At 56.5% G+C, this 23,130-nt stretch overlaps 1 protein-coding gene across 1 annotated transcript; it reads left to right on the forward strand.

Moving 5' to 3' along the window:
- The first annotated feature begins 1,490 nt into the window (after window positions 1-1,490).
- LOC145361378 (BTB/POZ domain-containing protein KCTD9) lies at window positions 1,491-23,130 on the forward strand. The gene is made up of 12 exons (XM_080217075.1): window positions 1,491-1,565; window positions 4,318-4,439; window positions 7,220-7,263; window positions 8,862-8,958; window positions 11,562-11,620; window positions 12,100-12,228; window positions 13,308-13,375; window positions 14,907-15,002; window positions 17,326-17,475; window positions 19,201-19,306; window positions 19,441-19,574; window positions 22,094-23,130. Exons 1-12 carry the CDS (start codon window positions 1,518-1,520, stop codon window positions 22,208-22,210), a joined length of 1,170 nt encoding a protein of 389 aa, XP_080073201.1. The 5' UTR covers window positions 1,491-1,517; the 3' UTR covers window positions 22,211-23,130.

Genomic DNA, 23,130 nt, shown 5'->3' on the forward strand with positions numbered 1-23,130 from the left:
TCCAGCAGGGGCAGTACCTCCTTCATGGGCAGTGCCTCCTCCCCTCCAGCAGGGGGCAGCGCCTCCTCCCCTCAGCAGGGGCAGTGCCTCCTCTCCTTCATGGGCAGTGCCTCCTCCCCTCAGCAGGGGCAGTGTCTCCTCTCCTCCTTCATGGGCAGTGCCTCCTCCCCTCAGCAGGGGCAGTGCCTCCTCTCCTCCTTCATGGGTAGTGCCTCCTCCCCTCCAGCAGGGGCAGTACCTCCTTCATGGGCAGTGCCTCCTCCCCTCAGCAGGGGCAGTGCCTCCTCTCCTCCTTCATGGGCAGTGCCTCCTCACTTCCTTCATGGGCAGTGCCTCCTCCCCTCCAGCAGGGGGCAGTGCCTCCTCCCCTCAGCAGGGGCAGTGCCTCCTCTCCTCCTTCATGGGCAGTGCCTCCTCCCCTCCAGCAGGGGCAGTACCTCCTTCATGGGCAGTGCCTCCTCCCCTCCAGCAGGGGCAGTGCCTCCTCACTTCCTTCATGGGCAGTGCCTCCTCCCCTCCAGCAGGGGGCAGTGCCTCCTCTCCTTCATGGGCAGCGCTTCTCCCTTCCAGCAGGGGCAGTGCCTCCTCCCGTCCAGCAGAGGCAGTGACTCCTCCCTTCCTTCATGGGCAGTGCCTCCTCCCCTCCAGCAGGGGGCAGTGACTCCGCTCCTCCAGCAGGTGGCGGTGCCTCCTCCCCTCCGCCAGGGGGCAGGGCCTCCTCCCGTCCATCGCTGACCCGCCCCTCAGGTATTATCCCGCCCCTCCCTCTCCATTGGCTGGCCGCATTGTCAATCCCGGCACGTTGCATTCTGATTGGTCACTTTGCGATTGGTTGAATCGCCTGTCGCCTCGGATTGTGACTGGTTTCCTCCGTTGTCAATCAGGCAGTCTTACGCCGCCCATCTTCACTGATTGTTCAATTTCTGTGTCACTCTCCTCCAACTTTATTCTAATTGGTCCATCCATGATTGGCCGGGACATTCCGCCCCGTTCCCCCGCCCCCTCTCTTCCGATTGGTCAGCCGGTCCCTCGCCCTGTATCCTGATTGTGAAGTGTTCGCCCCATTGTGCATCATTCCCCTCCTCTCCTCACTGATTGGCCAGTAGCGCTGTCACTCAGAATGCAGAGCTCTGATTGATCGTTCCCGATTTGTTCACTGGAAGGCGGTCTCATCCAGCTCCTTACTTCGGATTGGTCAATCCGCCGGTCACACTGCGCTATTCCGCTCCTGATTGGATATTCTTCCTGTCAATCAGTCTGCAGCCTCTGCCCCCACCCCTCTGCGTCATATCCCGCCCTCTGCTCGCCGATTGGTCACTCCGCGCAGTCCGGATCTCTGATTGGCCAATTCCGGTATCAGTCAGGGCCGCGCGCTCCTGCCCCCGCCCTCTCACCACCCGCTGATTGGACAGCGTGGCCGTCACTCCGGTCCCGCCCCGCGCTGTGATTGGTTTAGGGCACCGGGGCGGGGCCCGCGGGCTGTTTCCGGTTCCGCTCGGGGCGCGCGGCTGGCGGGGATGCGGCGGGTGACGCTGTTTGTGAACGGGAGCCACCGGGACGGGAAGGTCAGAGCGCAGAGTCCGGGGGTCAGGGGGGGAAAGGGCAGAGTCCGGAGGTCGGGGGGGAAAGGGCAGAGTCCGGGGGTCAGGGAGGGAAAGGGCAGAGTCCGGGGGTCAGGGGGGGAAAGGGCAGAGTCCGGGGGTCAGGGGGGGAAAGGGCAGAGTCCGGGGGTCAGGGGGAGAAAGGGCAGGGTCCGGGGGTCAGGGGGGAAAGGACAGAGCCCGGGGGGGGGGGGGAAGGGCAGAGCTGGGGGGGGGGGGGGGAAAGGGCAAGGACTAAGCTTGGGGAGGTGGGGGGGGAAGGGCAGAGCCTGGTGGGGTCGGGGGTGGGGGGGGGGGAAGGGCAGAGCCCGGTGGGAGGGGGGGTGGGGGGGAGAGGAGGGCAGACCCCGGTGGCGGGGGGTCTGGGGGAGGGGGCAAGGGCAGAGCCTGGTTGTGGGGGGGAGCAGAGCCGGGTTGGGGGGGGGGGGAGAGGGTGGGGGTTGGGGGGGGGGAGAGGGGGGGGGGGAAGAGGGTGGGGGTTGGGGGGGGGGGGAGAGGGTGGGGGTTGGTGGGAGGGGGAGGGCAGAGCCCGGTTCGTGGGGGTGGGGGGCAGAGCCGGGGGGGGGGGGGGGGGTGGTCTGGGTGGAAAGGGCTGAGCCCAGGGGGTGGGCACAGTAAAAAGTCTGACAACACCAGGTTTAAGTCCATCCGGTTTATTTGATAGTAAACTCACAAGCTTTCGGGTTAGTCCCTTCGTCAGGTGAATGGAGAGTTCTGGCCTCAGACACAGCATCGGGGGGGGGGGCGGGGGTCAGAGGGCAGAGGGCGAGGGCTGAGCCTTGGGGGCGGGGGTCAGAGGGCAAGGGCTGAGCCTTAGGGAGGGTGGGGTCAGGGGGCGGAGGGCGAGGGCTGAGCCTTGGGGGGCGGAGGGCGAGGGCTGAGCCTTGGGGGGCGGAGGGCGAGGGCTGAGCCTTGGGGGGCGGAGGGCGAGGGCTGAGCCTTGGGGGGCGGAGGGCGAGGGCTGAGCCTTGGGGAGGGTGGGGTCAGGGGGCGGAGGGCGAGGGCTGAGCCTTGGGGAGGGTGGGGTCAGGGGGCGGAGGGCGAGGGCTGAGCCTTGGGGAGGGTGGGGTCAGGGGGCGGAGGGCGAGGGCTGAGCCTTGGGGAGGGTGGGGTCAGGGGGCGGAGGGCGAGGGCTGAGCCTTGGGGAGGGTGGGGTCAGGGGGCGGAGGGCGAGGGCTGAGCCTTGGGGAGGGTGGGGTCAGGGGGCGGAGGGCGAGGGCTGAGCCTTGGGGAGGGTGGGGTCAGGGGGCGGAGGGCGAGGGCTGAGCCTTGGGGAGGGTGGGGTCAGGGGGCGGAGGGCGAGGGCTGAGCCTTGGGGAGGGTGGGGTCAGGGGGCGGAGGGCGAGGGCTGAGCCTTGGGGAGGGTGGGGTCAGGGGGCGGAGGGCGAGGGCTGAGCCTTGGGGAGGGTGGGGTCAGGGGACGGAGGGCGAGGGCTGAGCCTTGGGGAGGGTGGGGTCAGGGGGCGGAGGGCGAGGGCTGAGCCTTGGGGAGGGTGGGGTCAGGGGGCGGAGGGCGAGGGCTGAGCCTTGGGGAGGGTGGGGTCAGGGGGCGGAGGGCGAGGGCTGAGCCTTGGGGAGGGTGGGGTCAGGGGGCGGAGGGCGAGGGCTGAGCCTTGGGGAGGGTGGGGTCAGGGGGCGGAGGGCGAGGGCTGAGCCTTGGGGAGGGTGGGGTCAGGGGACGGAGGGCGAGGGCTGAGCCTTGGGGAGGGTGGGGTCAGGGGGCGGAGGGCGAGGGCTGAGCCTTGGGGAGGGTGGGGTCAGGGGGCGGAGGGCGAGGGCTGAGCCTTGGGGAGGGTGGGGTCAGGGGGCGGAGGGCGAGGGCTGAGCCTTGGGGAGGGTGGGGTCAGGGGGCGGAGGGCGAGGGCTGAGCCTTGGGGAGGGTGGGGTCAGGGGGCGGAGGGCGAGGGCTGAGCCTTGGGGAGGGTGGGGTCAGGGGGCGGAGGGCGAGGGCTGAGCCTTGGGGAGGGTGGGGTCAGGGGGCGGAGGGCGAGGGCTGAGCCCCGGGTTGGGGGGAGGCGGGGGCTGGGGGTGCTGAGTCCGGGTGGGGAGGTGGTCAGGGGGCTGAGCCCGGGGGCGGGGGTTGTTCAGGGGGTAGTGGAGGGCAGAGCCCAGAGGGTCGGGGCAAGGAAAGAATTGGCCTTAAAGAGCGAGGGGGTGAGGCAGTAGTGACCCCACAGAATCATAGAAATTTACAATGCAGAAGGAGGCCATTCAGCCCATCGAGACTGCACTGGCCACAATCCCACCCAGACCCTGTTTCTGTAACCCCACGTACATTTACCCTTGCCAGTCCTAAAGAGGCAATTTAGCACGGCCAATCCAGCTAACACTGCCCCACACAGTCACGCTTTAGCACAAAGATGTGTTGGTGTGAGTGCGGAGGATTTTAGCGCGATGCAGTTTGAAAAGCCGGTTTAGTTGGGAAGGGAGGCGTTTCCCTCTGAGCCTGAGTGTTGGGGGAGCCGGTGGGAGATGAATCCCTTTTCCGAGCGCTGCTTCTGGTATCAAACCAGTTCCTGACTTCACACTCTGGTCAGAGGAGTCGAGATATTAAAAACCCGGAGGCTGCGTCTGCTTTCCCAGCCTGTAGGAGATTGCACTTACAGACAGAAACCCCAGCGGCGGGTTTTAACATTGGGATCTTGCTGTGTACCCACTCAGGTTCTGCGTTCTGTGCCCGGTTGTGTTCTCACGGTGTTATTTTTTTCCTGGGCAGGTGGTCGCAGTGTACGGAGCGCTCTCGGACCTGCTATCTGTGGCCAGCAGTAAACTGAGCATCAAGGCGGTTAACCTGTACAATGGGAAGGGTGGTCTTATTGATGACATAGCACTCATTCGGTAAGTCTGTCTTTAACCAGTCAGCAGGGCTGATAACGCCTTCCGCTGGCAAATACAGCTGAATGTGGGTAAGGGGAGGCGATGGCCCTGTGGTATTATCACTAGACTATTCATCCAGAAACTCAGCTAATGTTCTGGGGACCCCGGGTTCGAATCCCAGATGGTGGAATTTGAATTCAATAAAAAAAAAATCTGGAGTTAAGAATCTGCTGATGAAGCTGTTATCAGAAAAACCCATCTGGTTCCCTTTAGGGAAGGAAATCTGCCATCCTTACCCGGTCTGGCCTACATGTGACTCCAGAGCCACAGCGATGTGGTTGACTCTCAACTGCCCTGCAAGGGCAACTAGGGATGGGCAATAAATACTGGTCCAGCCAGCGACAATCATGTCTCACAAATCATGGAAACCCGACAGTGCAGGAGGAGGCCCATCAAGTCTGCAGTGACCCCATAACCCTATGCGTTTACCCCAGTTAGTTCCCAACACTAAGGGGCAATTTAGCCTGGCCAATCCACCGAACCTGCACATCTTTTGACTGTGGGAGGAAACTGGAGCACCCAGAGGAATCCCGTGCAGACATGGGGAGAACGTGCAGACTCCACAGGCAGTGACCCGAGCTGGGAATCGAACTCGGGTTCCTGGTGCTGTGAGGCAGCTGTGCTAACCACTGTGCCACCGTGCTGACCATGGGTGGATGAGGGGAGACTGCCAAGGAGCGTATCACCAGCAGACTCAGACTGAGTGGAATTTGCTGAGGGAATGTGAGCCCAAGGACACAGCTGTTTTACTGCGATTGTACAGGGTGTTGGTGAGGTCACACCTGGAGTATTGTGTGCAGTTTTGGTGTCCTTATCTGAGGAAGGATGTCCTTGCTATAGAGGGAGTACAGTGAAGGTTTACCAGGCTGATTCCTGGGATGGCAGGTCTGTCACATGAGGAGAGACTAAGTCGGTTAGGATTATATTCACTGGAGTTTAGAAGAGTGAGAGGGGATCTCATAGAAACTTATAAAATTCTAACAGGGTTAGACAGGGTAGATTCAGAAAGAATGTTCCCGATGGTGGGGGAGCCCAGAACTAGGGGTCACAGTTTGAGGATAAGGGGTAAACCTTTTAGGACTGAGGTGAGGAGAAATTTCTTCACCCAGAGGGTGGTGAATGTGTGGAATTCACTCCCACAGAAAGTAGTTGAGGCCAAAACGTTGTGTGATTTCAAGAAGGAATTAAATAGAGCTCTTGGGGCTAAAGGGATCGAGGGATATGGGAGGAATCAGGATATTGAATCTGATGATCAAAATGAATGGTGGAGCAGGCTGGAAGGGCCGAATGGCCGCCTCCTCCTAGTTTCTATGTTTCTTTGTGAGCAAGAGACAGCGTTTGCTGCCCGTCGCTGATTGCCCTTGAGAAAGAGGTCCGTCCCATGCTGCGTGTTTTTGGACCCATTGCTGTAACAGAGTTCAGCTTGACCCCGCAACATCGGAGTCCTCTGTTTTCTGAGGGCGTCTGTTGGGACAGCATGGTGGCACAGTGGGTTAGCGCTGCTGCCTCACAGCGCCAGGGACCCAGGTTCGATTCCCGGCTCGGGTCACGGTCTGTGTGGAGCCTGCGCGCGCTCTCCGTGTCTGCGTGGGTTTCCTCCCGGTGCTCCAGTTTCCTCCCACAGTCCAGGGACGTGCTGGTTAGGTGGATTGCCCCTTAGTGTCAGGGGGACGAGCTAGGGGTAAATGCTTGTAAAAGATTCCAGCATTCAGAATGCTTTGCTTTTAATTTAGCTAGATATTGAATATAAAAGTAGGGAGGTCCTGCTGCAGCTGTGTAGGGCATTGGTGAGGCCGCAGCTGGAGTACTGTGTGCATTTTTGGTTGCCGTACTTACGCAAGGATATTTTGGTCTTGGAGGGAGTGCAGAGGAGGTTTACTAGGCTGATACCGGAGTTGAGGGGGTTGAGCTATGAGGAGAGGCTGAATAAACTAGGCTTGTACTCGTTAGAGTTTAGAAGAATGAGGGGGGATCTCATTGAGACGTATAAGATGATGAATGGGATGGATAGGATAGAGGTGGAGAGACTCTTCCTGCTCAGAAAGGACAGTAGGACTAGGGGGCACAGCCTCAAGATAAAAGGGGGTGCGGTTTAGAACGGAGTTGAGGAGGAACTTCTTCACTCAAAGGGTGGTGAATCTCTGGAATTCTCTGCCCGTTGAAGTGGTGGAGGCTGCCTCGCTAAATATTTTTAAGATGTGGGTTGATGGGTTTTTGATAAGAGAGGGGATTAAGGGTTATGGGGAGAGGGCGGGAAAGTGGAACTGAGCCACGACAGATCAGCCATGATCTTATTGAATGGCGGGACAGGCTCGAAGGGCTAGATGGCCTACTCCTGCTCCTATTTCTTATGTTCTAGATTTCGCTCTTGGGGCTAAAAGGATCGAGGGATAAGGGGGGGGGATCAGGATATTGAATCTGATGATCAGCCATGATCAAAATGAATGGTGGGGCAGGCTGGAAGGGCTGAATGGCCACCTGCTTCTAGTTCCTAACGAAGATATTAAAAGCCAAATGAGCGATCCTGTTAGTGTGATTTACAGGAAGGGTCTCCTCCTGCTCTGTAGGGAGTTTGATGATTCTCTGTGGCTGTGAAAATGACTCTCTCCTGCCTGGTGCCTCCAGCTGACCCAGGTCTGGGAGGTGGAAGTTGAGATGTCCTCTGTGTTTGACCCAGTGTGGGTTCAGTGATGCGAACTATCCTGTTGGTAATTTTCTCTCTTCTGTTTGCTCTTGGGCAGAGATGACGATGTGTTGTACGTGTCGGAGGGGGAACCGTTTATAGGTAGGTGCCTCGGAACTGAAATATTCACTCGTTATGGACATCCTTTTGTCCCTTTCCACAGTGTTGACTCTGGAGAGCTTTCTTTTAATAAATCCCAACAGTACAGAGGGAGGCCATTCAGCCCATTGAGCCTGCACCACCCAGGCCCTGTCCCCATAAACCCATGTATTTACTCCACTAATCCCCAGCCTGCAGTGCCGACAGAGTAGGAGGAGGGCCATTCGGCCCATCAAAATGGCACCAACTTGCCAAAGAGCATCATCTGACTCAGGCTTTCCTCTCTGCCCTATCTCGGTAACCCCAAACATTTAGCATGGCCAATCCACCGAACCTGCACATCTTTGGACACTAAGGGACAATTTAGCATGGCCAATCCACCGAACCTACACATCTTTGGACACTAAGGGACAATTTAGCATGGCCAATCCACCTAACCTCCACATCTTTGGACACTAAGGGACAATTTAGCCTGGCCAATCCACCTAACCTGCACATCTTTGGACACTAAGGGACAATTTAGCATGGCCAATCCACCTAACCTACACATCTTTGGACACTAAGGGGCAATTTAGCATGGCCAATCCACCTAACCTACACATCTTTGGACACTAAGGGGCAATTTAGCATGGCCAATCCACCTAACCTGCACATCTTTGGACACTAAGGGGCAATTTAGCATGGCCAATCCACCCAACCTGCACATCTTTGGACACTAAGGGACAATTTAGCATGGCCAATCCACCTAACCTACACATCTTTGGACACTAAGGGGCAATTTAGCATGGCCAATCCATCTAACCTACACATCTTTGGACACTAAGGGACAATTTAGCATGACCAATCCCCTTAACCTGCACATCTTTGGACACTAAGGAGCAACTTATCACAAACTACAGTGCAGAAGGAGGCCATTTGGCCCATCGAGTCTGCACCGACAACAATCCCACCCAAGTCTTCTCATTGCAACCCCGTATATTTACCCTCCTAATCCCCTTGACACTAAGGGGCAATTTAGCAAGGCCAATCCACCTGACCTACACATCTTTCGGCTATGGGAGGAAACCGAAGCGTCTGGAGAAAACCCACGCAGACACGGTGAGAACATGCAGACTCTGCACGGACTGTGACCCAAGCTGGGAATTGAACCTGGGTCCCTGGCGCTGCGGGGCAGCAGTCTTAACTACAGTGCCCACCCTAAAGTGTTCAGTAGTATTTCTGAAACCGTTATACATGCGTCTCATGGGTTTCTACGGTCTGGAGGATGTGAATTTTGTTGTTAAGCTATACGGGTAAAGGGCGTGTCTTCATTGAGTACCCCGAGCATGTATAAAGAGAGACCGCTGCCTTCTGTTTAATGGGTTTAATGATAGTACTTCACCCACTTGATGAAGAGAGAACGCTGCATGGGGTAGGGGGAGTTGATAGGGAGCAGTTTTCTCCAATACGGCATCCCGTGACTAACCTTATTGCCAAGAAAAGGCTTGATTACTCTGAGGGGGTGCATTACTTAGTGGGACACTTTCCACCTTTGCGCGTTGACACAAACACCGGCTTGGGCGAAGAACCGGAGCCTGACTTTCTTCACTTGTATCTGACAGACCCAGAGGCTCAGGAGAAGGACCTGGAGGCTAAATCCAGCATGTGTACCGACTGGATAACACTAAATGTGGGGGGCCAGTATTTCACCACGACACGGTAAGCTGGGTCGGGGGGAGGCGCGATTGCCAACAGGAGTGTGTCTCTCTGCCACACCCCAGTGTTTACCCCTGAGCTTTCAGAGCAGGGTGGGCTGGAAGTGACTTGAGGCTTGTCGAAACAGGGACGGAACCAAATGATCTCCATCCCGGGCAGGAGGGATGTGAAAGTGCCTCAGCTGTGCTTGAAATCGTCATCAAAAAAAATGCATGAATCCGTCATCAAAGAAGAAATAGCGAGGCACCTAGAAAAGAATGGTTTGATCAAGCAGACGCAGCACGGATTCGTTAAGGGGAAGTCGTGTTTGACGAATTTATTGGAATTTTATGAGGATGTGACTAGAGGGGAACCGGTAGATGTGGTGTTTTTAGATTTTCAAGAGGCGTTTGACAAGGTGCCTCATAAAAGGTTGCTACAGAAGGTTAGGGGGCACGGAGTTGGGGGTAAGGTGTTAGCGTGGATAGAGGATTGGCTGCCTCATAAGAAGCAGAGAGTGGGGGTTAATGGGTGCTATTCTGATTGGCGGATGGTGACTAGTGGAGTGCCGTAGGGATCGGTGCTAGGGCCTCAGCTATTTCCCATTTATATAGATGATCTGGAGGAGGGAACCGAGTGTAGGGTGTCAAAATTTGCAAATGACACGAGGATGAGTGGAAAAGCAAATTGCGCGGAGGGTGTGGAAAGTCTGCAGAGGGATCTGGATAGGGTGGGTGAGGACCTGGCAGATGGAGTACAATGTTAGCAAGTGTGAGGTTATCCACTTTGGCAGGAATAATAGTAGGAGGGATTACTATTTAAAGGGCAAAAAGCTGCAGCATGCTACTGTGCAGAGGGACCTGGGGGTCCTTGTGCACGAGTCGCAAAAACCCAGTCTGCAGGTGCAGCAGGTGATCAAGAAAGCGAATGGGAATGTTGGCCTTTATAGCGAGGGGGATAGAATATAAAAGCAGGGAGGTCTTGCTGCAACTGTACAGGGCACTGGTGAGGCTGCAGCTGGAGTAGTGTGTGCAGTTTTGGTCGCCGCACTTATGCAAGGATATTTTGGCCTTGGAGGGAGTACAGAGGAGGTTCACTAGGCTGATACCGGAGATGAGGGGGTTGGACTATGAAGACAAACTAAATATACTGGGTCTGTACTCGTTGGAGTTTAGAAGGATGAGGGAGTATCTTATAGAGACGTATAAGATAATGAAGGGGATGGATAGGGTAGAGGAAGAGAGATTCTTCCCGCTCAGAAAGGACAGTAGGACTAGTGAAGTGGTGGAGGCTACCTCACTGAATATATAAGTCACAGGTAGATAGGTTTCTGATAGACAAGGGAGTTAAGGGTTATGGGGAGAGAGCAGGAAAGTGAACTGATCCACTTCAGATCAGCCATGATCTTATTGAATGGCGGGGCAGGCTGGATGGCCTACTCCTGCTCCTATTTCTTATGTTCTGTGAATAACTTGTAAACGGCATTCTTTTGTCTCCTGGAGATTTTTATTCCATCATCTCCAATTCAAAACTGTTCATAATTCAGTACAAGTCCCTCAACAGAGGGATGTCTGCTGTGGAAGATGTGAAAAAGATGGCACTCACTAAGCAGGGATATTGTCCTGAGATTAGGGATGAGTATATAGGGAGCTTTAGTCTGTATCTAACCCCGTGCTGTACCTGTCCAGGCAGTGGTTGATGGGGGACAGTGTAGAGGGAGCTTTACTCTGTATCTAATCCCGTGCTGTACCTGTCCTGGGAGTGTTTGATGGGGGACAGTGTAGAGGGAGCTTTACTCTGTATCTAACCCCGTGCTGTACCTGTCCTGGGAGTGTTTGATGGGGGACAGTGTAGAGGGAGCTTTACTCTGTATCTAACCCCGTGCTGTACCTGTCCTGGGAGTGTTTGATGGGGGACAGTGTAGAGGGAGCTTTACTCTATCTAACCCCGTGCTGTACCTGTCCTGGGAGTGTTTGATGGGGGACAGTGTAGAGGGAGCTTTAGTCTGTATCTAACCCCGTGCTGTACCTGTCCTGGGAGTGTTTGATGGGGACAGTGTAGAGGGAGCTTTACTCTGTATCTAACCCCGTGCTGTATCTGTCCTGGGAGTGATTGATGGGGGACAGTGTAGAGGGAGCTTTACTCTGTATCTAACCCCATGCTGTACCTGTTCTGGGAGTGTTTGATGGGGACAGTGTAGAGGGAGCTTTACTCTATCTAACCCCGTGCTGTACCTGTCCTGGGAGTGTTTGATGGGGGACAGTGTAGAGGGAGCTTTACTCTGTATCTAACCCCGTGCTGTACCTGTCCTGGGAGTGTTTGATGGGGAGACAGTGTAGAGGGAGCTTTACTCTGTATCTAACCCCGTGCTGTACCTGTCCTGGGAGTGTTTGATGGGGACAGTGTAGAGGGAGCTTTCCTCTGTATCTAACCCCGTGCTGTACCTGTCCTGGGAGTGTTTGATGAGGGACAGTGTAGAGGGTGTTGTATGTTACCCTGTGGGAGTTGTGCTTTGCGTTGCTCCTCCTGTGTTTTGCTGTTGGGAGTGTTCTCAAGGCTGTTCTCCCGAAGATTGGAGCGTCTCTTTTCCAATTCTGCAATAACACTTCCTTTCCTGTCATTCCCAGGAGCACTTTAGTGAATAAGGAACCAGAGAGCATGCTTGCACACATGTTCCGGGATAAAGGTTAGTTTTACTGTGCACCCACCAATGTACTGAAGCTTATTTATTAATGTCACAAGCAGGCTTACATTAACACTGCAATGAAGTTACTGTGAAAATCTCCTAGTTGTCACACTCTGGCGCCTGTTCGGGTTCCACTGAGGGAGAATTTAGCATCTAACCAGCACGGCTTTCGGTCTGTGGGAGGAAACTGGAGCACCTGGAGGAAACCCACGCAGACATGGGGAGAATGTGCAGACTCCACATAGACAGTGACCCAAACTGGGAATCGAACCCGGGTCCCTGGCACAGTGCTAACCACTGTGCCACGCCAGACACTCTTTCACCTGGCAAAAGACCAGAGAAGAACTTTAATGTTTTCTCTCATGCGATGTATTTGTATTAGAAGCTGAGGTGTAACATTGTTCTTGTTGATACGTTTCCCACCTCTGCCTCCCACTTTTTGTTTTGTTGTTTGCACTTTGGCTTCCTCTGGGGACAAGACGCTTGGGGTAATAAGAGGGACCACCAGGGAGGCTTTCTGATCGATCGAAGCCCGGAGTACTTCATGCCGATTCTGAACTACCTGCGGCACGGACAACTCATCGTCAACAAAGGCCTCAACTTGCTGGGTAGGTCCCGCACGATACCCCGGACCCTGCGTACGGCATTAGGGCCCCGGACCCTGCGTACGGCATTAGGCCCCCGGCCCCGGACCCTGCGTACGGCATTAGGGCCCCGGCCCCGGACCCTGCGTACGGCATTAGGGCCCCGGCCCCGGACCCTGCGTACGGCATTAGGGCCCCGGCCCCGGACCCTGCGTACGGCATTAGGGCCCCGGCCCCGGACCCTGCGTACGGCATTAGGGCCCCGGCCCCGGACCCTGCGTACGGCATTAGGGCCCCGGCCCCGGACCCTGCGTACGGCATTAGGGCCCCGGCCCCGGACCCTGCGTACGGCATTAGGGCCCCGGCCCCGGACCCTGCGTACGGCATTAGGGCCCCGGCCCCGGGCCCTGCGTACGGCATTAGGCCCCCGGGCCCTGCGTACGGCATTAGGCCCCCGGGCCCTGCGTACGGCATTAGGGCCCCGGCCCCGGACCCTGCGTACGGCATTAGGGCCCCGGCCCCGGACCCTGCGTACGGCATTAGGCCCCCGGCCCCGGACCCTGCGTACGGCATTAGGCCCCCGGGCCCTGCGTACGGCATTAGGCCCCCGGACCCTGCGTACGGCATTAGGCCCCCCGGACCCTGCGTACGGCATTAGGCCCCCGGCCCCGGACCCTGCGTACGGCATTAGGCCCCCGGCCCCGGACCCTGCGTACGGCATTAGGCCCCCGGGCCCTGCGTACGGCATTAGGCCCCCGGGCCCGGGCCCTGCGTACGGCATTAGGCCCCCGGGCCCGGGCCCTGCGTACGGCATTAGGCCCCCGGGCCCGGGCCCTGCGTACGGCATTAGGCCCCCGGGCCCGGGCCCTGCGTACGGCATTAGGCCCCCGGGCCCTGCGTACGGCATTAGGCCCCCCGGGCCCTGCGTACGGCATTAGGCCCCCGGCCCCGGCCCCTGCGTACGGCATTAGGCCCCCGGCCCCGGACCCTGCGTACGGCATTAGGCCCCCCGGCCCCGGACCCTGCGTACGGCACTTTCCATTCCTGTTATTAGATGGATAGTTTGACGTAATCGAGTGATTTTTTTTTGTGATTTGCTGTAGGTGTTCTCGAGGAGGCCAAGTTCTTTGGCATTGACTCACTAATTGAACAATTGGAATTACTGATTAAGGTATGAAATTGGCCAATATGGGGATGTCTCACGTCCGATGGGCTGAATGGCCTCCTGTATGCTATGTGTGTGCGAAGGGCTGGAGGGTGGGAACTGGAGAGTGTGTGCTGGCGGGGGGGTAGCTAAACAGTGTACGCTGGTCGGTGGGGGGAGCTGGATGGTGCATGCTGTGGGGGGGGGGGAACTGGAGGGTGCACGCTGTGGGGGGGGGGAGGAGCTGGAGGGAGCACGCTGTGGGGGGGGGAGCTGGATGGTGCATGCTGTGGGGGGGGGGGAACTGGAGGGTGCACGCTGTGGGGGGGGGGAGCTGGATGGTGCATGCTGTGGGGGGGGGGGAACTGGAGGGTGCACGCTGTGGGGGGGGGGGAGCTGGAGGGAGCACGCTGTGGGGGGGGGGGAGCTGGAGGGAGCACGCTGTGGGGGGGGAGCTGGAGGGAGCACGCTGTGGGGGGGGGGGAACTGGAGGGAGCACGCTGTGGGGGGGGGGGGGAGCTGGAGGGTGCACGCTGTGGGGGGGGGGGGAGCTGGAGGGAGCACGCTGTGGGGGGGGGGAGCTGGAGGGTGCACGCTGTGGGGGGGGGGGGGAGCTGGAGGGAGCACGCTGTGTGGGGGGGGGGGAGCTGGAGGGTGCACGCTGTGGGGGGGGGGGGAGCTGGAGGGAGCACGCTGTGGGGGGGGGGGGGAGCTGGAGGGAGCACGCTGTGGGGGGGGGGGAGCTGGAGGGAGCACGCTGTTGGGGGGGGGGGGGGGAGCTGGAGGGAGCACGCTGTGGGGGGGGGGAGCTGGAGGGAGCACGCTGTGGGGGGGGGGGGAGCTGGAGGGAGCACGCTGTGGGGGGGGGGGGGGGAGCTGGAGGGAGCACGCTGTTGGGGGGGGGGGGGGGGGAGCTGGAGGGAGCACGCTGTGGGGGGGGGGAGCTGGAGGGAGCACGCTGTGGGGGGGGGGGGAGCTGGAGGGAGCACACTGTGGGGGGTGGGGGGAGCTGGAGGGTGTACGCTGTGGGGGGGGGGGGAGCTGGAGGGAGCACGCTGTTGGGGGGGGGGGGGGAGCTGGAGGGAGCACGCTGTGGGGGGTGAGGGAGCTGGAGGGAGCACGCTGTGGGGGGGGAGAGCTGGAGGGAGCACGCTGTGGGGGGGGGGGGAGCTGGAGGGTGCACGCTGTGGGGGTGGGGGGAGCTGGAGGGAGCACGCTGTGGGGGGGGGGGAGCTGGAGGGAGCACGCTGTGGGGGGGGGGGTGCTGGAGGGTGCACGCTGTGGTGGGGGGGGGGAGCTGGAAGGTGATCGGGGGGGGGCCTAATGGGGCTGACACCACACGGTATCACTGTACCTAGGGTCTGGGGGCCGGGAGCTGTCACTGTGAATCGGTCAGTCCGTGTGGGACTGGAGGGTGGTTTATTGGGGGGTGGGGTCTACGCGATTGGCGAGCGGACAGGGACAGTACGTGCCCACCTGTTCACCCACTCAGCCAGTCACTCGGGGGGCCGGATCAGGAACCCTGCGGAATGATGGACTAACCGCTGCTTCCTTGCAGAATTCCCTGCCGGCCGAAGATCACTCCCCCATTTCCCGCAAGGAGTTTGTCCGGTTTCTCTTGGCCACGCCCACCAAGTCGGAACTCCGGTGTCAGGTCAGTGTATGCACAATCCTGTGGGTGAAGGGGGGGGGTCACACCATGGCGAGGGAGTTGGTGGTGAGCGAGGCCGTATTTCCACAGACAGGAGCGAGAAGAGGCAACCAAACAAGAATCAGTTTGAGAGAGACGGTTATACAGGGGAAATCTCACGGCAGCTTGAAGACTGGGGTCTCCTTATTCTCTCTGAGGTGGGCCTCGCTCGCCAGGCTTAGCATTTATTACCCATTCCTAACTGCCCCTTGAGAAGGTGGTGGGTGAGCTGCCATCTTGAACCCGTGTGGTGTAGGTACACCCACAGTGCTGTTAGGGAGGGAGTTCCAGGATTGTTATTGGACATCAGTCAGTCCGTGTGGTGTAGGTACACCCACAGTGCTGTTAGGGAGGGAGTTCCAGGATTATTGTTGGACATCAGTCAGTCCGTGTGGTGTAGGTACACTCACAGTGCTGTTAGGGAGGGAGTTCCAGGATTGTTATTGGACATCAGTCAGTCCGTGTGGTGTAGGTACACTCACAGTGCTGTTAGGGAGGGAGTTCCAGGATTGTTATTGGACATCAGTCAGTCCGTGTGGTGTAGGTACACCCACAGTGCTGTTAGGGAGGGAGTTCCAGGATTGTTATTGGACATCAGTCAGTCCGTGTGGTGTAGGTACACCCACAGTGCTGTTAGGGAGGGAGTTCCAGGATTATTGTTGGACATCAGTCAGTCCGTGTGGTGTAGGTACACTCACAGTGCTGTTAGGGAGGGAGTTCCAGGATTGTTATTGGACATCAGTCAGTCCGTGTGGTGTAGGTACACTCACAGTGCTGTTAGGGAGGGAGTTCCAGGATTGTTATTGGACATCAGTCAGTCCGTGTGGTGTAGGTACACCCACAGTGCTGTTAGGGAGGGAGTTCCAGGATTGTTATTGGACATCAGTCAGTCCGTGTGGTGTAGGTACACCCACAGTGCTGTTAGGGAGAGAGTTCCAGGATTTTGACCCAGCGACAGTGAAGGAACGGCCGATATATTTCCAAGTCAGGATGGTGAGTGGCTCGGAGGGGAACTTGCAGGTGGTAGTGTTCCCCATGTATCTGCTGCCCTTGTCCTTCTAGATGGTAGAGGTCATGGGTTTGGAAGGTGCTGTCTAAGGGTGAGTCACTGCAGTGCATCTTGTAGATGGTACACACTGCTGCTACTGAGTGTCGGTGGTGGAGGGAGTGAATGTTTCTGGATGGGGTGCCAATCAAGCGGGGCTGCTTTGTCCTGGATGGTGTCGAGCTTCTTGAGTGTTGTTGGAGCTGCACCCATCCAGGCAAGTGGGGAGTATTCCATCACACTCCTGACTTGTACCTTGTAGATGGTGGGACAGGCTCTGGGGGGAGTCAGGAGGTGAGTTACTCTCTGCAGGATTCCCAACCTCTGACCTGCTCTGGTAACCACAGCATTTATATGGCTGGGTCCAGCTCAGTTTCTGGTCAATGGTAACCCCCAGGATTTAGACAGTGGGGGGATTCAGTGATGGCACAGGGAGAGGGTTGGATTCTCTCTTGTTGGTGTTGGTCATTGCCTGGCACTTGTGTGGCAGGAATGTTACTTGTGACTTCCCTGCCCAGGTCTGGATATTGTCCAGATCTTGCTGCATTTGGACATGATCGAATCCTGACAGTGCAGAAGGAGACCATTTGGCCGTGGATGGATCCTCTCTTGTTGGAGATGGCTGGGGAATTGTGTGGCGAGAATTGGAGGAGCGCAGAGATCTCGGAGTAGACACACCAAAGAGATTTGAAAACAAGGATGAGTGTTTTAAAATTGACTTCACAGAATCCTCACAGTGCAGGAGGCGGCCATTCGTCCCATTGAGCCTGCAATCCCACCCAGGCCCTGTCCCCATAACCCTGTGCATTTACCCTGCTAATCCTCCTGACACTAAGGGGCAATTTAGCATGGCCAATCCCCCTAATCCGCACGTCTCTGGAGTGTGGGAGGAAATAGGAGCCCACGCAGACACGGGGAGAATGTGCGGTCTCCACACAGACGGTGACCCGAGCCATGAATCGAACCCGGGTTCCCTGGCGCTGTGGGGCAGCAGTGCTAACCACACTGTGCCACCGTGTTGCTTAACCTGGAGTCAGTACCAGTGAAGAACGTTGTGGCACCATCGTCACTCATTGCCCAAAGCGGAACTTTGCCCAGGTTTCTCCACACGTGGACTGTGAGAGAAAGGAAGCTTTATTTGGTATTCTTGCCCCATGATCTGAGTGGAATAGACAAGGGGATAGAGCAGTGGGATCGATAGGGCACCCCTTTTCAAAGAGCTTTTGAAATTCTTCTGCCCAGGGTTTGAATTTCCGAGGGACTGACTTATCCCGCCTCGATCTTCGTTACATCAACTTCAAGATGGCCAACCTCAGCAACTGCAACCTGAGCCACGCCAACCTGTGCAGCTCGAACCTGGAGCGGGCAGACCTGTCTGGTGCTGTACTCGACGTAAGTCTTTGTCAAATTGAATATATATACATATGTTGGTTTTTGCTCACAGTGAAATCGGGGCTCGTTCCAGCCCAGTGGCACCTTTCCTCAGTCTGAAATGATCCACGCTGTGTCCTGGGGTGGCATGGTGGTCAGCACTGCTCCCTCACAGTGCCAGGGACCCGGGTTTGATTCCCGGCTTGGGCGCGGGCTCGTTGGGCCAAAGGGCCTGTTTCCCGAGCTGTGTTGTCCTTTGTGTGGAGCCTGCACGTTCTCCCCCCGGGTCTGCATGGGTTCGTATCAGAGATTCCCTACAGTGCAGAAGGAGGCCACTCAGCCCATCGAGACCACAGTCCCGCCAAGCTCCTACCCCTGCAACCTCTCACGTTTACCCCAGCTAGTTCCCCGACACTCAGGGGCAATTAACTTAGCATGGCCAATCCACCTAACCCGCGTGTCTTTGGAGTGTGGGAGGGAACCCGTGCAGACTCCACTCAGTGACCTGACTCCATGAGGCTGAGAGGCGGCAGGTCTAACAATTGTGCCACCGCGCTGCCGTCTGGGTTTCCTCCGGGTGCTCTGGTTTCCTCTGAAAGACGTGCTGGTTAGGTGCTAAATTCTTCCTCAGTGTAACCCAAACAGGCGCTGGAGTGTCGTGACTAGGGGATTTTCACAGCAACTTCATTGCCGTGTTAATGTAAGCCTACTTGTGATATGAATAAATCAACTTAAAAACTTGAAGCTGTGTTCCTGAGTCCCCAGGGAACCTCTGACTATCTGATCGGATCCCCTTCAGGATCCTGAGAATGAGAGATTGCCTCTCGTTCCAAGTTTTTAAGTTTAGGTTTGTTTATTAGTGTCACAAATTGGCACCATGTCAAAAGGCTGAATTTTAAACATGCCCCTCACAAGAAACATAGTATGAATGCATTTCTTAAAGCTTCAGTGTCAGCACATTTGTAATTCCAGGTTTTTAAAATTAAATTCAAATTTCACTATATGCTGTGGTGGGATTTGAACCCGGGTCCCCAGAGTATTACACTGGGTGTCTACGTTATGAGTCCAGTGACAATATCAGTACACTGCCACTTCCCCATTGCAGTCTCTCTGTGCTGCTTCAAAGAGGGCTTGAGGATTTGATAATTAGTTCTGCACTAGATCTGACACGGTAGCACAGTGGTTAGCACTGCTGCCTCAATGTCAGGGACCCGGATTCAATTCCTGATTTCGGGTCATTGTATGTGTGGAGTTTGCATGTTCTCCCAGTGTCTGCGTGAGTTTCCTCCGAGTGCTCCGGTTTCCTCCCATACGCCAAAGATGTGCAGGTTAGGTGGATTGGCCATGCTAAATTGTCCCTTAGTGTCCAAAGATGCGCAGGTTAGGTGGATTGGCCATGCTAAATTGCCCCTTAGTGTCCAAAGATGCGCAGGTTAGGTGGATTGGCCGTGCTAAATTACCCCTTCGTATCCAAAGATGTGCAGGTTAGGTGGATTGGCCATGCTAAATTGTGTGGGGTTATGGGGATAGGGCGGGGTGAACGTCGAGGTGAGATACTCTTGTCAGTGAGTTAGTGTAGGCTCGATGGGCCGAATGGCTGTAGGGGTTCTATATTGCGAGACAGGAGACGGCAGGTTGAGTTTGTAAATGTTTGACACTGGGACGAAGGAGCTGGATGTGGGCCCTTCCCCGGTCTGGCGACTCGGATCGATTTTCACCGAGGGCTGTTTCTAACCCCGTGCCCAGGGCGCCAATCTCCAGGGGGTGAAGATGCTGTGTTCGAACGCGGAGGGGGCATCGCTGAAAGGCTGCAACTTCGAGGACCCTTCAGGCCTGAAGGCCAACCTGGAAGGTAGGCCGTGTCGCCCTCGGGTGCTCCTGTTTTCTGCCCGTTCGGTGTTTGGGGGGGGGGGGGGGGGGGGGTGGGGTGAGGGAGTGGACCTGCGCTCGCACTGGAATCTGTAAATGGGTGTTGATGTTACCCAGGTGCCAATCTGAAGGGAGTGGACATGGAGGGCAGCCAGATGACGGGCATCAATCTGCGAGTCGCCACCCTGAAGAACGCCAAGCTCAAAAACTGCAACCTCCGAGGGGCCACGTTGGCTGGAACCGACCTGGAGGTGAGTCTCTCGGACCACCTTTCGTTCTGGAACATCCCACTGCCTGTTCACTCGGGGTTAACCTCACAACTTTTACCCGAAGGGGGGATGTTGTTGAACAGGATTTGAGCCTGCTGACCCGATGGAAAGAGGCCCCTCATAGCTGTGCTTGCCCTCTGCAAGAGCGGTTCAGCCTGCCGGCACGGGGGCACGGTGCCAGGGACCCGGGTTTGATTCCCAGCCTCGGGTCACTGTCTGTGTGGAGTGTGCACATTCTCCTTGTGTCTGTGTGGGTTTCCTCCAGGTGCTCCGGTTATCTCCCACACCAGCCTGCAAAGATGTGTAGGTTAGGTGGATCGGCCGTGCTAAATTGCCCCTTCGTGTCAGCAGGACTTGTTAGACCATAGGAACTAGGAGCAGGAGTAGGCTATTCGGCCCCTCGAGCCTGCTCTGCCATTCAATAAGATCATGGCTGATCATTTTGTGGACTCAGCTCCACTTACCCACTCGCTCACCATGACCCTTAATTCCTTTACTGTTCAAAAATCTATCTATCCTTGCCTTAAAAACATTCAATGAGGGAGCCTCAACTGGGCAGGGAATTCCACAGATTCACAACCCTTTGTGCGAAGAAGTTCCTCCTCAACTCAGTCCTAAATCTGCTCCCCCTTATTTTGAAGCCATGCCCCCTAGTTCTAGTTTCACCCGTCAGTGGAAACAACTTCCCTGCTTCTATCTTATCTATTCCCTTCATAATCTTTCTATAAGATCCTCCCGCATCCTTCTGAATGCCAATGAGTATAGCCCCAGTCTACTCCGTCTCTCCTCATAAGCCAACCCTCTCAACTCCGGAATCAACCTAGTGAATCTCCTCTGCACCCCCTCCAGTGCCAGTATATCCTTTCTCAAGTAAGGAGACCAAAACTGTACACAGTACTCCAGGTGTGGCCTCACCAGCACCTTATACAGCTGCAACATAACCTCCCTGTTTTTAAACTCCATCCCTCTCGCAATGAAGGACAAAATTCCATTTGCCTTCTTCATTACCTGCTGCACCTGCAAACCAACTCCTTGAGATTCCTGCACATGTCCCCATTCTTAAATGATATCGGGTGTCTCGTAAAGCATTTTCCAGCTGTTGATGTGCCTTATTTCTGTAAATGTGGGGACTGTGGCCATGCTGGATGTTTGGAAATGGGTCAAATCCATCTCTCTGGCTGGCAATAATGAACAAAGAAAATGATAGCACAGGAACAGGCCCTTCGGCCCTCCAAACCTGCACCGACCATGCTGCCCCGACTGAACTAAAACCCCCGACCCTTCCAGGGACAATATCCCTCTATTCCCATCCTATCCGTGGATTTGTCCAGGTGCCCCTTAAAACATATGAAGGGTGCTCCCTTCAGCATCAAAGGTTTGTTATAGGCACGGTGGCACAGTGGGTCAGCGCTGCTGCCTCACAGCACCAGGGACCCAGGTTCGATTCCTGGCTTGGGTCTGTGTGGAGTTTGCATGTTCTCCCCGTGTCTGTGTGGGTTTTTTCCGGGTGCTCCGGTTCCCTCCCACAGTCCGTGCTGGTTAGGTGCTAAATTCTCCCTCGGTGTAACCCGAACAGGCGCCGGAGTGTGGCGACTGGGGGATTTTCACAGCAACTTGTTAGCAGTGTTAATGTCAGCCGACTTGTAACACTGAACTTGAATGTTGTACCTGATTAAAGTTGCCAAGGGAGGGGATTTCATCTCTGCCCCTCCCACCCCCACCCTCTGCCTTGTCACAAAGGTGGGTTGATTTATGAGAGGCACAGACAGGGTGGATAGTCGGAGGCTTTTTCCCCAGGGTGGAAGGGTCAGTTTCAAGAGGACACAGGTTCAAGGTGAGAGAGGGATGGTTTAAGGGAGATGTGTGGGGGAGGTTTTCCACACAGAGTGGGTGGGTGCCTGGAACATGCTGCCAGAGGAGGTGGTGGAACATCAGCAACATTAGGAGGCATCTGGATGGTACATGAGTCGAGAGGGATACAAAGAACACGCAGCACAGGAAACAGGTCCTTTGTCCCAACGAGCCCGTGCTGCCATTTTAACATTGAGTGCCCTCTTCTCCCTGTGACCTTGGTCTACGCCTATTGGGGAAGATTGAGGGGAGACTAATTTAGGGACAATTTGTTAACACCAATCAGCCTAACAGCACATCTTTGGGGTGCGGGAGGAAACCGGAGCACCCAGAGAAAACCCACGCAAGCACGGGGAGAATGTGCAAACTCCCACAGACACCGGCCCAAATCCATGTGTCTGCACAGCAATCAGTGATAGTCACTGAGCTGTCATGTTGCCACAGACTAAGGACAGAAGGTTTAGTTTAGTTTGGGCATCGTGATGGGCAAGGAATTTGGGGGGGGCTGAAGTGTCTGTGTCTGTGTCTGTGTCTGTGTCTGTGTCTGTGTCTGTGTCTGTGTCTGTGTCTGTGTCTGTGTCTGTGTCTGTGTCTGTGTCTGTGTCTGTGTCTGTGTCTGTGTCTAACCCGTTGGCCGTGCTGTATTCCAGAACTGCGACCTCTCCGGCTGCGACCTACAGGAGGCCAACCTGCGAGGCTCCAACGTGAAAGGTGCCATCTTCGAGGAGATGCTGACCCCCCTGCACATGTCTCAGAGCGTGAGATAGAGGGGACGGCGAGGACGTTTGGGTGGGTGGGGGGGGTGAAAGATTCCCCCTCCCCCCGCCCCAGGCTGGGACATTGACAATCGCCTGTTTAGATGCACCAGTCCAGGATCCAAAGCGTTAAAAGAGTTACTTCCCTCCCCCTGCCACCTCGCGCCGTGATGCTGTGTCTGTTCCTCTCTCCGTCTCGGGGGTGACCCCCTGCCCAGGTTTGACTGTGATACACAAAGTGCATTTGCTGGACAACAGTCCGAGAGACAGTGTTTGCTTTCTTCTGAGTCGAACGGAGGCCTTCTGTCCCAATTTGGGAATGGGCCGGAACTTTTACTCACTCCTACGCGCACACGTGGGGTATAAAAGAGAGACGGGGTGGGGGGGTGGTGTTTGAACATGTACGAGTCTTTGACGCATCAGAACCCTCGGCTCAGATATGATGATGTACTTGTTTGAGCCTGCTTGAAGCATGCTCTGTAACATATACACGCATGTGTTCACGTGTGCACTCTTGCGCAGGCATGTGGGCACTCGTTCACGCACACGTGTGCGCACACGCGCGCACTCATGCATTCTCGTGCACGCGCACGTGCGCACTCACACGTGCACACTCATACACATTCTCACATGCGTGCACTCACGCTTGTATTCGCACGGACGTGTGCACGCGAGCTCTCAGCTGCGCGTGTGCACTTGCGCACTACTGTGGTGCGCGCGTGCACACTCATACAAAGCGTACCAGCAGGCTGTCCACACCTGAAAACACGAAGCCTCTGTGTCAGCTACTTGCCTGCTATCATCCCACCCAAACCCTGCGCCCGCCATCCGGGGAGGGGGTGGGGGGGTATTTTTGCACAGCATGGAAAGTCACTTGGGAAAATGTGATTTGTTTAGTCTCAGAATAGCTCCTGTTTGCACACAAGTCGGCC

Source organism: Carcharhinus amblyrhynchos, chromosome 34 (assembly GCF_965287045.1).
Source record: "Carcharhinus amblyrhynchos chromosome 34, sCarAmb.v2.hapA, whole genome shotgun sequence".
NCBI classification, from domain to species: domain Eukaryota; kingdom Metazoa; phylum Chordata; class Chondrichthyes; order Carcharhiniformes; family Carcharhinidae; genus Carcharhinus; species Carcharhinus amblyrhynchos.